Source organism: Myotis nattereri (assembly GCF_964212035.1).
Source record: "Myotis nattereri genome assembly, chromosome: 3".
Classification (NCBI taxonomy): domain Eukaryota; kingdom Metazoa; phylum Chordata; class Mammalia; order Chiroptera; family Vespertilionidae; genus Myotis; species Myotis nattereri.
This window is the reverse complement of record NC_138077.1, coordinates 58,866,169-58,881,335: the sequence shown is the minus strand read 5'-3', so window position 1 is coordinate 58,881,335 and position 15,167 is coordinate 58,866,169. Positions and strand designations below refer to the sequence as shown.

General features: G+C 36.3%; 1 protein-coding gene across 2 annotated transcripts in view; it reads right to left on the bottom strand.

Annotated features, from left to right (window-relative positions):
• Positions 1–15,167, bottom strand: part of IQCB1 (IQ motif containing B1) — a 50,524-nt gene that overhangs the window by 8,949 nt on the left and 26,408 nt on the right. For both annotated transcript variants that reach the window (XM_081086870.1, XM_081086871.1), the window contains exons 10-12: positions 14,898–15,007; positions 6,694–6,836; positions 3,774–3,922 (exon numbers count right to left, since the gene is read on the bottom strand). In XM_081086870.1, coding sequence (XP_080942996.1) covers positions 3,774–3,922; positions 6,694–6,836; positions 14,898–15,007 — 402 coding nt within the window. The remainder of the gene's footprint in view (positions 1–3,773; positions 3,923–6,693; positions 6,837–14,897; positions 15,008–15,167) is intronic.

The following is a 15,167-nucleotide window of genomic DNA, read 5'->3' as shown; positions in this document are numbered from 1 at the left end:
GATCCGGCCCGTTTGAAATGAATAAAACTAAAAAAAAAAAAAAAAGACCGTACCCTTTTATGTAATGATGTTTACTTTGAATTTCTATTAGTTCACACAAACACGCCAGCCATGCTTTTGTTCCGGCCCTCCAGTCCAGTTTAAGAACCCATTGTGGCCCTCGAGTCAAAAAGTTTGCCCACCCCTGCTCTAGAATCAAGGGATAGCAACCATGACCTACCTTCTAAACTTCTTAAGAGACAAGACGACAAAAAAAAAATAAAAAAATTCTGCAACATCAAAAGAAAAAGGTAGCTAACTTCAAACTGAATTCCAACCTGGCTGGTGTAGCTCAGTTGGTTGGGGCATCATCCCATACACCAAAAGATGGTGGGTTTAATCCCGGTTGGGGCTTGGGAAGGGGAGACAATCAATGTTTCTCTCTCAGATTGATTTTTTTTTCTCTCTCTCTTTCTCTCTCTCAAAATCAATAAATACCAAAAAAACAAATTGAATTCCAACACTACACCACTACAGAGAATTCCAACTTATCTATGCAAGTAAGGATGTATAATTTGAAATTATCAACTTTACATAGGACTTTCTCAATTTTTAGCTACCTAAAAAATAATTACTCTGCTTTTGCCAGGTAAGGGAGGAACAGAAAGTGAACGACAGTTCTAGCCTTTCTCTGTGAAAAACACTAATAACCAGTTCCCTGAGGGATGAATTCAATGAAATGATAAACCCTACATTTTTCTGTGAAACTGATGACTGTTTTCTTTCTTACCAAGGTCAACTAGAGTGGCAACAGAAATACAGAGTGGGGCAAAGGTAGGTTTAGAGTTTTTAGTACACAAAACACAGTTTACTCTTGTATTATTATTATTGTATTATTTCTCCATATGAACAACTATAAACTCACTTTTGACTCACCCTGTATAATGCAAGTCACACATGCAATTTTAAATTATCTAATAGATATATTTAAAAAAGTAAAAAGAAACATGTAAAGTTAACATTTTTCACATATATATATAAAATATTAGCATTTCAACATAAAATCAGTATCAAAATTATTAATGAGATATTTTACTTTTTTATTCCATAGTAAGTCTTCAAAATCTGGTGGATATTTTACATTTACAACGCTTTTCAACTTGGACTAACTACAAGTAAGTGCTCAATAGCCACATGTTGTTAGTGGCTACTATATTGAGCAATACAAGTCCAATTAAGTGTATGTCTTAGAAATGGATGCTTAAAAAATGTGGCAAGTATATCTTTTACTAACCATTGCCCTGTTCTGATTTTCTCTACTACTTTTCTTTTTCTTCCCTGTCTGTACCTTCATTTTTCTTTCTCCATTCCCTCTTTTAAAGTAATCCTCTTCTTTTCTTTTCTATATTTGACTAGCTTTTCTTTGGCTTCACTGTTATTTTATTTTGTTTTTTTTTTTAAAGAGAGGGAGGGAGGGAGGGAAGACGGGAAGAGAGAGAGAGAGAGAGAGAGAGAGAGAGAGAGAGAGAGAGAGAGACACATTGTTGTGCGAGAGAAACATCAACTAATTGCCTCCCGCGCAAGACCCAAAAAGGGACTGAACACACAACCTGGGTATGTGTCCTTACCCGGAATTAAACCTGCCACCTTTTGGTGTATGGGGCAACACTACTACCAACTGAGTCACACCAGCCAGAGCTTAACTGTTATTTTTAGTAGTGACCTGCAAAGACTATAAAAATTATTTTTTCATAAAAAATCTCTTTTGATCTTGCTTCAATGGAAACCAATATTCCTCTTTTTGGGTGGTTAAGATATTAGGCAGATCTGACGAATATTTTTTCTCTTATGCCAAAAGAAAGTGTAAAAACCAAAACAACCCTGCCTTCACTGTCCTCAGATTTTCTCCTATAATGACCCCTGCTTTTCTGTCAAAGGAATGGTGGACAAATTGGGGGTACCTCACTTTAGGTAGAGGACCCTTTTACAATGTATTGGGCGTACATACAGGTAAGGTAGCGAGTCAACTTAATAAAGATCCAGTTGATTCTTTGACAGGGAAGAGTTTTAACAAGGAGGTTGCCATGTGGTAAAAGTATTAGAAAGGACCCAAGGGTTCCTCTAAAGAAAGTATCTCCAGCCCTAACCAGTTTGGCTCAGTGGATAGAGCATCGGCCTGCGGACTCAAGGGTCCCAGGTTCGATTCCGGTCAAGGGCATGTACCTTGGTTGCAGGCACATACCCAGTAGGGAGTGTGCAGGAGGCAGCTGATCGATGTTTCTCGCTCATCGATGTTTCTAACTCTCTATCCCTCTCCCTTCCTCTCTGTAAAAAATCAATAAAATATATTTAAAAAAAAGAAAAGAAAATATCTCCAGCACTGACATCCATGGGTTAATCCTTAGATGATCTTATTTAGCAGAGCTATCAGGTGTGGGTGTGATTCAGTGGTTGTGCAGGACTATTTGATGCAGATAAAGTCTAAGATTAAGAGCCCGAGGAAGGAGATGGCAGAGACCTCTTCCTATTTTCCCAGCACTTTATTATTTTTTTAATGGCTTTAAAAATCTTTGTAAAAAGTTATTCAGAGAATTCAGAATTTTCAAAACCTATCACTGTGAAAATAACAAACTGACCTAACATTCAACTATAAGGGATTGTAAAATGCTATAGGACCTGAAATCTATACTAATAAAAGGGTAATATGCTAATTAGACTGGACATCTTCCAGATATCCTTCCAGACAAAGCCACGGTGGCGTGGCCGAGGCAGAGGCTGTAAGGGGCAATCAGGCCGGCAGGGGAGTGCAGTTAGGAGGATCAGGCTGGCAGGGGAGAGCAGTTAGGCAGGTAGGGGGATCAGGCCATCAGGGGAGAGCAGTTAGGGGCATCAGGAAGGTGCGTGGTTAGGAGCCAGTGGTCCCGGATAGTGAGAGGGATCCCGGATTGGAAAGGGTGCAAGCCAGGCTGAGGGCCCCCCACCCCCCAACCTCCCCTGTGCACCGGGCCTCTAGTACTAATACTAGTATAAAAGTTAACCAGGTATTAGGAAAACTGGTAACTAAATGAAATAAATACTCTTCTGCAGTGTTTTTCCAAGGCATTCATATATATATTATCAACTTTATATAGGACTTTCTCAATTTTTAGCTACCTAAAAAACAATGATTCTGCTTTTGCCAGGTAAGGGAAGAAGAGGAAGTAAACAACCGTTCTAGCCTTTCTCTGGGAAGTTATATATATATATTACTATGTTCCAGATAAACCACAAGAAAATGATAATTTAAGAACACCTTTCTGTAACTCAAAAATTATAATGATCAAATTATATTTATTACATTATCTGTGCATTAAAAACATCAAATATGACATACTGCACTTGCATAGAACTTTAAAATTTACAAAACACTTTCCCATAAATTAGGTCATCTGACTCAAATAAAACCTGAATGAAAATGGTAGGATAGACATCCTTTTAAACATCAGACACGTGCTGAGAGCTGACTACAATAAATTAGCACTTAGGTCTTTATCCTGAGATGTTCATAACTCAAGTAAGAAAGAAAAAATTTAACAAATAAACACTGCTGTATGGTAAATGTGTATAAAGATCTATGAAAGTACTAAGGACTGAATTAGTTGGTAAGTTGTAAGAAGGCTCTTATTTTATAGAAGAGAAACTAAGGCTCAGAAAGCTAAATGAGTAGACCAAGACTTATAGCAGGTAAATAGCAAAGTCACATTTGAATCCAAGTTTTTCCTCCTAATCTAGTACTTTTACTACATCACACTCACTGCTCTCTGAAGTATGACAGCTGCTTTATACTCCACGAGAGATGGCTTCTGTTGGTGAAAATTTTTCCTTTCCCTGTACCCTCTCCAATGTTTCTGGATAATTAATGCTGATTTCTCTTCTATTTCCCGATTATGTTTTTCCACCTGACCTAAAAGGAGGACAGACACTATTACAACCTACTCATTTCTATGCTTTCTCACTCAAATTCTGGAACCAGGACAATGATAATAACAACAATCCTGCAGTTTTGTTTTTTTAATACTGTTTACTTATTTTCCCAATTCCATTATTTTATATGATTCTAAAATTTCAGAAAGAGCTTCAAAAGGTTTCTCAGATTTCAGATTATACAACTTCTTTAGAGAAAAGACTCATATAATGTTTTGTGTCACTGAAAAAAGGGCTGAAAAATCCAATAGCAAGAACATTTAGAAAAAGAATCACAAGCACATGGTAAGAAAGTCATTTAGTACCATCAGAGGGAAAGGGCAAAACATATGTATGTATTATCCACTCTGTGTGCTTCTAACTTTCTCTCCAGTCACCCACTCAATTCTACTGATTACTTTCTTTTTAATTTATCAGAGTTAGTCAGCATATAGCCCAGGGTTCACAGTAGCTAACTGAAAGAACAAGGCAATAAAAGGTAATAATAAAAAGGGATGTATTTGAGAGATAGTTCCAAAAAAAATGTTTGATAGGATTTAATGACCAACCAAATGTGGCGGTAAGAGAGGGACAGAACTCTAGGATGTCTCACAGATCAGAAACTGAGTAGACTGTTGGTGCAATAACCTGAGATTAGGAATACACAGAGAGGAAATTAGAGGGGAGAGATAAGGACTAGATTTTGGGATGTTTATAGATAGCTAAGTAAAGCTATCCCACAGGCAGCTGGCTACATAGCTATGTTGTCCAAAATAGTTGATACTAGCCACAATGGCTACTTAAATTTAAATAAAGTAAAATTAATAATTCAGGTCATCAAGTACACTACCCACATTTCAAGTACTCAATAGTCACCTCTAGCCAGTGGCTAAGTATTGAACAGTGCAGATACAGAAAATTTCATTTTGTGGAAAGTTCTGCTGGACCAAAGCTTAGGAGAGTGGGTAAGGATGGAGACAAGATTTCAGAGTACTCAGCACTTAGTAGTTGGAGCTACAGTTATGAATGAGATGCCTTAGGAAGAGCAACATGAGAATAATGGGGTGGAGTTGGAATACCAAGAAACATCTATATTTATGGAAAGGGAGAGAAATAAAAAACTAGTGAAGGACACTGGAAATGAGTAGTAGGAAGGGAAGAAGAACAAAAAAAGAATCTTGAAACCAGTCAGATTTCTCAGAATACATTTTAATATTACTTTCAACAAGTAACAAGTATTGGCGAGGATGTGGAGAAAAGGGAACCCTTGTGCACTGTGGTGGGAATGCAAGTTGGTGCAGCCACTGTGGAAAGCATTATGGAGTTAACTAAAAAAATTAAAAATGGAACTGCCTTATGACCCAGCAATTCCACTTCTAGGAATTTATCCGAAGAAATCTGAAACACTAATTCAAAAGAATATATGTATGTTCATTGCAGCATTATTTACAACTAGAGGCCTGGTACATGAATTCGTGCACCAGTGGGGTCCCTTGGCCTGTCCTGTGGGATCAGGCTGAAACCAGCTCTCTGACATCCCCTGAGAGATCCCGGATTGTGAGAGGGTGCAGGCCAGGCCAAGGGGCCCTACTGGTGCACGATCGAGGCTGGGGAGGGTCGCGGTAGGTTCTCCAGCAGGGGCGAGACTGTGGGAGGGCTCCAGGGCATGTCCGGCCCATCTTGCTACGACCCGATCAGCTGGACCCCAGCAGTAAGCTAACCTACCAGTCAGATCGCTTGCCCCATGGTGGTCAGTGCACGTCATAGCAACTGGTCCACAGGTCGACTGTCTGCCCACGTCATAGTGAGTGGTTCAGCAGACTGAGCATATCATTAGCATGTTTCGCTTTGATTGGTTGAACGGATGACAGGACAACTGGACACTTGGCTTATTAGGCTTTTATTATACAGTATAGTCAAGATTTGGAAGCGGCCCGAGTGTCCATCAGCAGGTAAGGAGATAAAAAAACTGTGATACGTTTACACAATGGAATACTACTCTGCAGTAAAAAGGAAGAAAATTTTACCCTTTGCAATAGCATGGATGGACCTGGAGAACATTATGCTAAGTGAAATAAGCCAGTCAGGAAAAGATAAATACCATATGATTTCACTCAAGTGTAGAATTTAATGAATAAACTGAACTACCAAGCAAAACAAGAACAGACCCATAGATAGAGAGCAGGCAGATAGCTCTGGTGGAGGAATGTGGTAGTAGTTGGAGGGTGGAAGGATTGACCAAAAAAGAAAAAAAAGAGAGAGAGAACTCATGGACATAAACAACAGTGTGTAGATTTTTGGGGGATAGGATGGAGGGGAGTGGAAGAGGACATAGAGGGGATAAATGGTGATGGAAAAAATTAAATTAAAAAAATTTCAGGTTAGTGTGTCAAAGGTGGCAAGAAGGTGTCAGAAAATTTGAATTGAGGCATGAGTAAAGTTCTAGTGGTAGAAGGGTCATATTCTAACTCCTTACTTCAATTCACTGACAGCTATCTTTAAGAATATGTTTACCTATTTCTCTAATTTATCTGAACGATAAGAATAAAAAAAATTAGTGGAGAGGTAGCTCATCATTAACTAAGAGGCCTTAATCAGAAAAATAGTAACTTTTCTTTCGAGTCAAGAGATTTAATAAGATTTATCTGAAAATGGAGAAACAAAGAAAAGGTCCAAATTTTAAAAAAGTAATCATCAGATAACTAGGGAATCTGGTTTATTAAATGATATCCTAAACATTCTTACATTTATAAAATTGATACTGCCACCCACCTGGATGAACAATTTCAAGCATATTCAGCCGTACTTCTCGGGAAAGTCTCATGGCTCTCTGCTTTTCAAGTTGCAGTTGTAATCTGTTGTCCTCTTCTTCCTTCTGTCTTTTTAGTTTTAATAATATCTTTGCTCGTTTAGATCTGTGATGGAAACATTAAATACCATATGTACAATTTTCATAAATCATATGTCCACTCAGAAGTATATGAAAATGCTTAAACTCATTAGTAATCATATAAATATTGTTAAAAAAATTTTTTTTTTTAAATTTTATTGAGTTTTTACAGAGAGGAAAGGAGAGAGATAGAGAGTTAGAAACATCGATGAGAGAGAAACATCGACCAGCTGCCTCCTGCACACTCCCCACTGAGGATGTGCCCGCAACCCAGGTACATGCCCTTGACCGGAATCGAACCCGGGACCTTTCAGTCCGCAGGCCGACGCTCTATCCGATGAGCCAAACCGGTTTCGGCGTTAAAAAAATTTTTAAACGTAACTCCTAGTGTTAGAGAATGATGAAATAAATTTTCATGTGCTGCTGCTATACAACCTTTCAGAGAAATGTTTAAAATACATGTCGCCCTGGCTGGGTAGCTCAGGGCTTGGAGCATCATCCCAATGTGCCAAGGTCTCTGGTCAGCGCACATACAAGAAACAACCAACGAATGAATAAATAAGTGTAACAACAGTCAATGTGTCTCCCCCCGCCCCTTCTTTTCTCTAAAATCAATAAAAAGAAAAGAATATATCAAAAGCCTTAAAAATATTAACCAATTAATTACATTTCTAATAATTTTCTTAAGGAAAAACGTGTTATATATTATTCTCCATAGCATTACAACAGTAACAAGTTGAAAACAAAAATACGCCCACAATAGCGAGTTGGATAAATAAATACTGGTTCATTCAATGGATGGGTACTATAAAAAATGAAAATTTCAAAGACTATTCAGTAACATGGGAAGATACCAACAATCTAAGTCAAGTGAAAACAAAATCAGGATAGAGAAGAGATCCAAATTGTTTAATATATATAAATATATATGTGTGTGTGTGTGTTGTGTGTGTGTATTTACTTATATAGAAAAACAAGTGATTAAAAACAAAACTTTCAACACATGCATGGTGTGATTATGGATGACTTTAATTTTCTTTAGATGTTTACATATTTCTCAATTATTAATATTATTTTTATAATATGTGGCCACAAAATTTTATTTAATTAGGATTTTTGTATTATCTGCTTTTACTCAACAAAATTTCTCCTTAGCCATTTCTAGCCAGTTTTGAATGCTTCCTAAATTACTATGTAAGGAGATCACATGTGTCAGTCTCTAGTAAACATACTATACTCAAAATTCCTTCAGGTAACCATAGAGAAAGAAACCAAAGAGGATAAAAGAGAAGCAGAATGCATTATTTATTTTATCTATATAGATTTAATTTGCATGTATCTTATTAAGAGAATTTGCTTTCTTATAATTAAATTGCCAACAAATGTAGTCAATTTGGCCATAGCTCGGTAGTATTAAAAGGCAGACTTCATAATGGTGTAGACAGTTATAATGATTTTTAACTCAATTTCTTGTGAAAAAGCAAAAACAAATAAGACAACTTTAAAAGAAAGTATTTTAAAGTAGAGAAGAAAATTCAGAAAATAATTTTTATAACATTTCATGCGTGTTCTTTTGTTTTCTTTCCATTTATTTCTTTTTTAATATATATTTTTATTGATTTCAGAGAAGGAGAGGGACAGAGATAGAAACATCAATGATGAGAGAGAATCATTGATCAGTTGCTTCTTAACCAGTTAACTGCCACGAGTCCAAAATGGAAACCATCTCCACTGTGTCTATAGATGCTTATGGCATACAAAGGGTTAACTGCTACTTAGTACAATTTGTTCTCTTTGGTTTTACACTTAGGCCAAAGTAGAGAGTTTATTTGTTTCAAAATATGTTTCTTATAATTCCAAGATTGCTGCAGAGTAATTGGAAGCTACACTCACCTCCTCCCTACACCAAACCAGATTTACTGCTAAATTATAGAGCAATCAATCTGAATATCCAACTGAAGACTAGCTGAACATAAGTATTATAACCAAGGATTTACAGAAGCCATGTAGAAACCAGTAAGATGAGCAGAGACATAGAAAAGGTCTGGCCCCCATGCCCATGTGCAGTGGTTCACAATATCTTAGTTGCAAAAGTCCCCACTGAAGAGTATGGTATCTCAAACTCACCGACTGAAAGTAAAAAGATGGAAATAGATATTTCATGCAAATGGAAACAAAAGAAAAGCTGGGGTAGCAATACTTATATCAGACAAAACAGACTTCAAACCAAAGGTTATAAGAAGAGACAAACAGGACATTAAATAATACTAAAGGGATCCAGTCAATAAGAGAATGTAACACTTGTAAACATATATGCACCCAATATAGAAGCGCCTAAATATATAAAGTAAATCTTGATGGACATAAAGGGAGACTGACAAAAACACAGTCATAGTAGGGGATTTTAACACCCCACTGACATCAATGGATAGATATTCCAGAAAAAAAAAACACAAGAACTGTACACTTGAGACCTATACAGTAGCTTAAATGACACACTAGACCAGATAGATTTAATTGTTGGTGGGAATGCAGATTGGTGCAGCCACTGTGGAATACACTATGGCAGGGGTCCTCAAACTATGGCTCGCGGGCCACATGCAAATACAAATATTGTATTTGTTCCCGTTTTGTTTTTTTACTTCAAAATAAGATATGTGCAGTGTGCATAGGAATTTGTCCATAGTTTTCTTTTAAACTATAGTCCGGCCCTCCAACGGTTTGAGGGACAGTGAACTGGCCCCCTGTTTAAAAAGTTTGAGGACCCCTGCACTATGGCATTAACTCAAAAAATTAAAAATAGAACTGCTTAATGACTCAGCAATTCCACTTCTGGGAATATATCCAAAGAAACACAAAACACTAATTTGAAAGAATACATACACTCCTATGTTCATTTACAATAGCCAAGATTTGGAAGCAGCCGAAGTCCCCATTAATAGATGAGTGAATAAAAAAACTGTGGTACACTTACACAGTGGACTACTACTAGGCTATAAAAAAGAATAAAATCTTACCTTTTGTAAGATTGGAGAGTATATGCTTGGTGAAATAAGCCAGTCAGAGAAAGACAAGTACCATATGATTTCACTTATATGTGGAATCTAATGAGCAAAATAAACTAACAAAATAGAAAGAGACTCATAGATACAGAGAAAAAACAGCTGTCAGAGGGGAGCTGGTTGGGGGGCTGGGTGAAAAAGGTGAAAGGATTAAGAAAAATAAACAAAGTAAAAGCAAACAAAAGCTCATAGACACAGACAACAGTACTGTGTAACCAGAGGGAAAAGGGGGTGAAGGGAGATAGAAGAGAGTAAAGAGGGGATAAATGGTGATAAAAGAAGACTTGAGTTTGGGTGAACACACAATACAATACACAGATGATGTATTATAGAACTGTACACTTGAGACCTATACAATTTTATTAACTAATATCACCTCAATAAATTCATGAGGGAAGGTAAAAAAGGGTGGGAGGGGGGTAAGAGATCAACCAAAAGACTTGTATGCATGCATATAAGCATAACCAATGGATGCAGACAGTAGAGGGGTGAGGACCTGTGCTGGGAGGCGGGAGAGGGTTGGGAGAGGTAAATGGGGGGGAAAGGAGACATATGTAATACTTTCAACAATAAAGAATTTAAAAAAAATTAAAAAGCAAAACATAGTCTTTCTTACCCTTATCATCAAAGGTAGAAAAGACCTCAAGTACATGTGTGCCAAAAGAGAAGATGTTCTAGAGAGGTTGTAGGGTGAGTTGAATAGTTCTAAGTACATATCTTTTGCTCCTCCTGATAGTTAGATTAAGTAAAAACCTTTCCCTTTCCTTCCCACTAGCTGATGGAAGCAAGCCTCTCCTATGGACCTTCCCTCCAAAAGGTGTGCCTGTACAACATGCAGATAAGGGTGTTTCCCCCTTACCTGCTTATAGAGGGTAAAAGAGAACAGGCTCTAAACAGCATCGCCTTTCAAATTGATGAACAAAAGAAAAAACCACTTGTTTCTAACTGAACTGATTATAAACACCTAGTATGCATTACTATTAACTTTAATATACTAAACATAGTAACCATTAAAACTGCATCACTAGGACATTTGATATGTCAAAAAACCTGAGTTCAATAAACAGTTTAGGCATACAGGCTATGAAATATGGCAAACCTGGAAGACTATGAAGCATGCAGGTAAAAGTAAAATATAAACCAGAAAGACAGTAGAAAAGTGAGGTTTGGTGATTGAAATCATAAGTAAAGATGGTAAATATGTGTTTCTGGATTCATATACTGTAATTTCACATTTAAAAATATATTTATTAGGATTTTTAATGTTTCCCCCCTTAGTAACATTTTAGTGAGTAAGAGTGTCTATAATCACTTATCACTCAAATATTAAAACATTATTAACTGGTTTAGTAGGCATATGACCCTCTGGCATTTGTATAGCACTTCTGAAAATGAAATGACTGATTAGATATCATATTCTCTAATTAATTTATGTAACTGCATTCCATGATGTATATTTAACGAACATGAATCTTTGCCATAGAAGAGGGAATTGACCAAACTACCTGCTGACAAGACACCAGAAATTCTCTAAGAATTCCTTTGTTGTGAAATAGTATGAACCTGTGGAGTACCATATGAATTAATGGGCAAAGCAGTTGATGGGCCCTGTTCCTTTACTCAACAAACATTTTTTTCTGAGTAATTGCTACCTGCTTGGTATTACTGTCCTAAAGGAGAAGAGAAACAATTATTCCCTTAAGGAGCTCAGTTTCAAGGGTTAGTTAAAAGTTAGCAGAATATGTTAGCAAGCAGTGGAGTGGGAGATGCTGGATAAAAGAAGGTGAAGAGATTAGCCAAAGAACATATACGCATAGCCCATGGACACAGACACGAGTATAATGGGGGACATTTGTAATAGTGTCAACAATTTTTTTAAAAAAGGTAGCAGAATATGCCACTTTGGTGTGAAGATTGAGTTGGAAGCAAATGAGAATCGACATATGCAAAAAAAGATGTTCCAGAGCTTTCCTTATCCAATTAAAAGCAAAAAGGTCTGAGAAATGAGGAGTGCCACAAATCCCTCTATCCCAAAGAAGTTTTATGGCCATGAATAAGATAAACCTGCACAAATAACCCCTATCTTCCATTCATTTCCCCAATATATTTACCTTTTGACAGTTTGCTGCCCTTGGAAGCCTAAATCTCCTTTCTTTGTACCCACCATTTCTTTCAAAATTTACTAATCTTTGTTAGAATGTATATTAGCCCAAATTCTAGCCAACCCTTTGAGTTATTTATCATGTGAGGTTTCTTCTGCATGATATGCACTGCACAAGTAAATAAACTCTTTTCTCCTGTTAATGTGTTGTGGTTTTTTCTGTTAGTCTAATTTTCAGGGCTCCAGCCAATGAACCTAAGATGGGTAGAAGAAAAAACTGTTTTACTTTCCTACAAGGTCAAAGATATATAATTAAAATACATAAATATCAGCAACTCCATAATAGAAGTAGGAAAATTGTGAAGTTTCATAAAGTTAACTGGAGTAGCTGTAAGTTGCTACAGAAAACAATGCTGAGGAAAAGAGTACTTAACAGAAAATAAAGTTTCTGACCATGAAAATGATTAAATTAAACAAAAAGCCCTGGCTGGGTAGTCCAATTGGTTGAAGCATCTGCCTGATACACCAAGGTTGTGGATTTGACCCCCAGTTAGAGCACATAAAGAATCAACCAATGAATGCATAAATAAATGGAACAACAAATCAATGTTTCTCTCTCTCTCTTTCAAAAAACCATTAAGTAAAAACAACAAGAAAAAATCTTCCAAGAAAGTGCTTTACCAAAGGTGACTAAGAAAAAGTGCCTCTTGCTGAATCTAGAGAGCTCTGATGCATCAGGGCCCATAATTCCATAACTGTGAGTGATGGGCAGTCTCTCCCTCCAAAAAAACACGAAAGGGGGAAATGAATATGAGATAATGACCTAACCACAAAGGGACAGAAATAACCTTTGCAGAAAGCCCAGCTATAAAGGAAGCAAGAGAAATTTGCATAAACTGTTACAACTAAAAGAGGAGGAAAGCTGCTGAAGCTTGAAGCAAACTTGAAATTAAAAAACTAAATAGATTAAGCAATAAAACAAAATTAAAAAAAGAAAATTAAATAGAACCTAAAGGCTAAAACTATACCACACTCCATCCTAAAACTTCAAATCCAAAATACTGGAAACAAATACATTATAATGTGAGATTTAAATAATTTTGGCTTAAAAGCTAAATTCTTTTAATGGAAATATTTATAACCAATCTGGTTTGGTTACAGAAAGCAATGGAATTTCTATTTTAAAACAATTTATTATGAATTAGATTCCATAGACATACTTCTGTTCTTTAATAATGCAAGAGAAAGTAATCTGGCATATTTGGCAATTACTGTGAGAGTAAACATTAACTATCTGAATCCATGTAAAGAGTACCTTTAAATGTAAGAGGATAATAGCTGAGGTTAACAGCAGGTAGAATCCATAAATAATGAATATACTACAGGAGGAAGACTATACTAAGAAATCTCAGCTCCTGAACAGAAGAATATATACACAGTGTCTCTCAAAGCATTCATCATTTCCCTAATTTACATCACCAAAGAAATCCTTTTTAAAAATTCAAAAGGAGCTTTTAGGTAAGACAATAAACTCGGAGCAATGCTGGAATTGATTATACTTGCCTCTCATGAGGACTATTTAATTAACTAGATTTGCAAATCTTCAAGGGCAAAAAATGTGCCATATGTATTATCCCTACCATTTTCTAAATGTCAGGTACTATACCAAAAAAAAAAAAAATTTATATTAATCATGTGAAGTACACAGGCAATTATCCCCATTTTATATAGGGAAAATTTCAGGCTGAGAGAAGTGGGGCAATTTGTCTAAGGTCTTCAGCCCATAAGTTGCTGAGGTGAGATTCAAACTCAACTCTATTTAGCTCTCCAATATCTAGTAAAGCCTCTGGCTTATATTTAGCAATTTAAATATGTTTAAAGAATTAATGCCTTTTTTGCTACCAACAAAGCTCATGTCCAATATTAATATCCTATCTTTAACTCTTCTCTGAAGGAAACCTTCATCAATAAAAAGAATGTCTACTAAGGGATACAGTTAGCCACAATAGCTTCAATACTTGCCACTAACCCATCCAGACTGTTACAGGCAATGAAAAGTGTGCTCACTCACACACACGAGCCGTAGATGATCTTATGAAAAAGTTATTTATGATTAAGAATGCGTTTGTCATGCAGTCTAACTTAAAGCTAAATTTTAGTTCACTATTTTAAAATATTTTTAAAACTGAGAAATGCAGCTGCAGTTATTCAAAGAATAGTTTCAGTTTTTTTTTAAAAAAAAGACACATTGACTTCTGGAACATGCAAGTTTCACTTTAGTAAACTAAAATTTAAGTTAGGCTGCCTGAGAAAGCACTCTGAGAAGGCTCAACTGTATCATAAATGACCTGGGAGCTAAGTAATTTGCGTGTTTGTGCTCTTTTATTGCCTTTAAGAATCTGGATGGGTTAGTCACATCAAAAACTGGGCTGTCTTCAGTATTTCATTTTTAGTCCACCTGAAATAGAGATGACAGATTATGTCATATCACAATAACCATATCTATCCATGCCCTCTTTATTTAGGAAGATCAGGTTAACATACTTAAATACACACACATGTTCTCATCATAATTACATATAAACAATTATGGCAATTTTTGGTTTTAAGGGTTCGAAAAGGTAATTGACTATCACTGGCTCCCTCTGTAGACTTGGCCCACAAACACTTCTTAAGTGAGTAAGACTGTATCCGTTACATTATATTCTTGTTTTACTTTATGTCCTTTGCTTGAACGCACATCTGGTTACTACAGTGCTGTAACTCAGAAATTTACAGAACAATGAAAAGTAAGAATAAAAGAAACAGATTAGAAAATTGAAGAAAATCCCAAAACCCAAAAATCCTGTTTTCACTCAGCTGTACTCTAATAAGATATATGTAGCCTTCTCAGGTCAACATTCCTCTCACCAAAATTTTTTACCTGAAATTCCTCTGCAAAGTAATCACAGCAGACGGAAGCTTCTTTAATCTCTTCCTAGTTTGGAAACCCTTCCAATAAGCTTGAATCAAGCATGCTGCTTGATGTAGTTTCTGAAATTAAATGCCAGAATTTAGAGACATCTCTAAAAAAGATTTTTTTTTAGAAGTTTACCTCTTAAATTATCAGCCCTGGGGAAGCATTAATAAGTTGGGCAGGAGGCAACATTTTCATAGGCCCATGACAGGGAAGACCTAAGAATATTAAACCTGA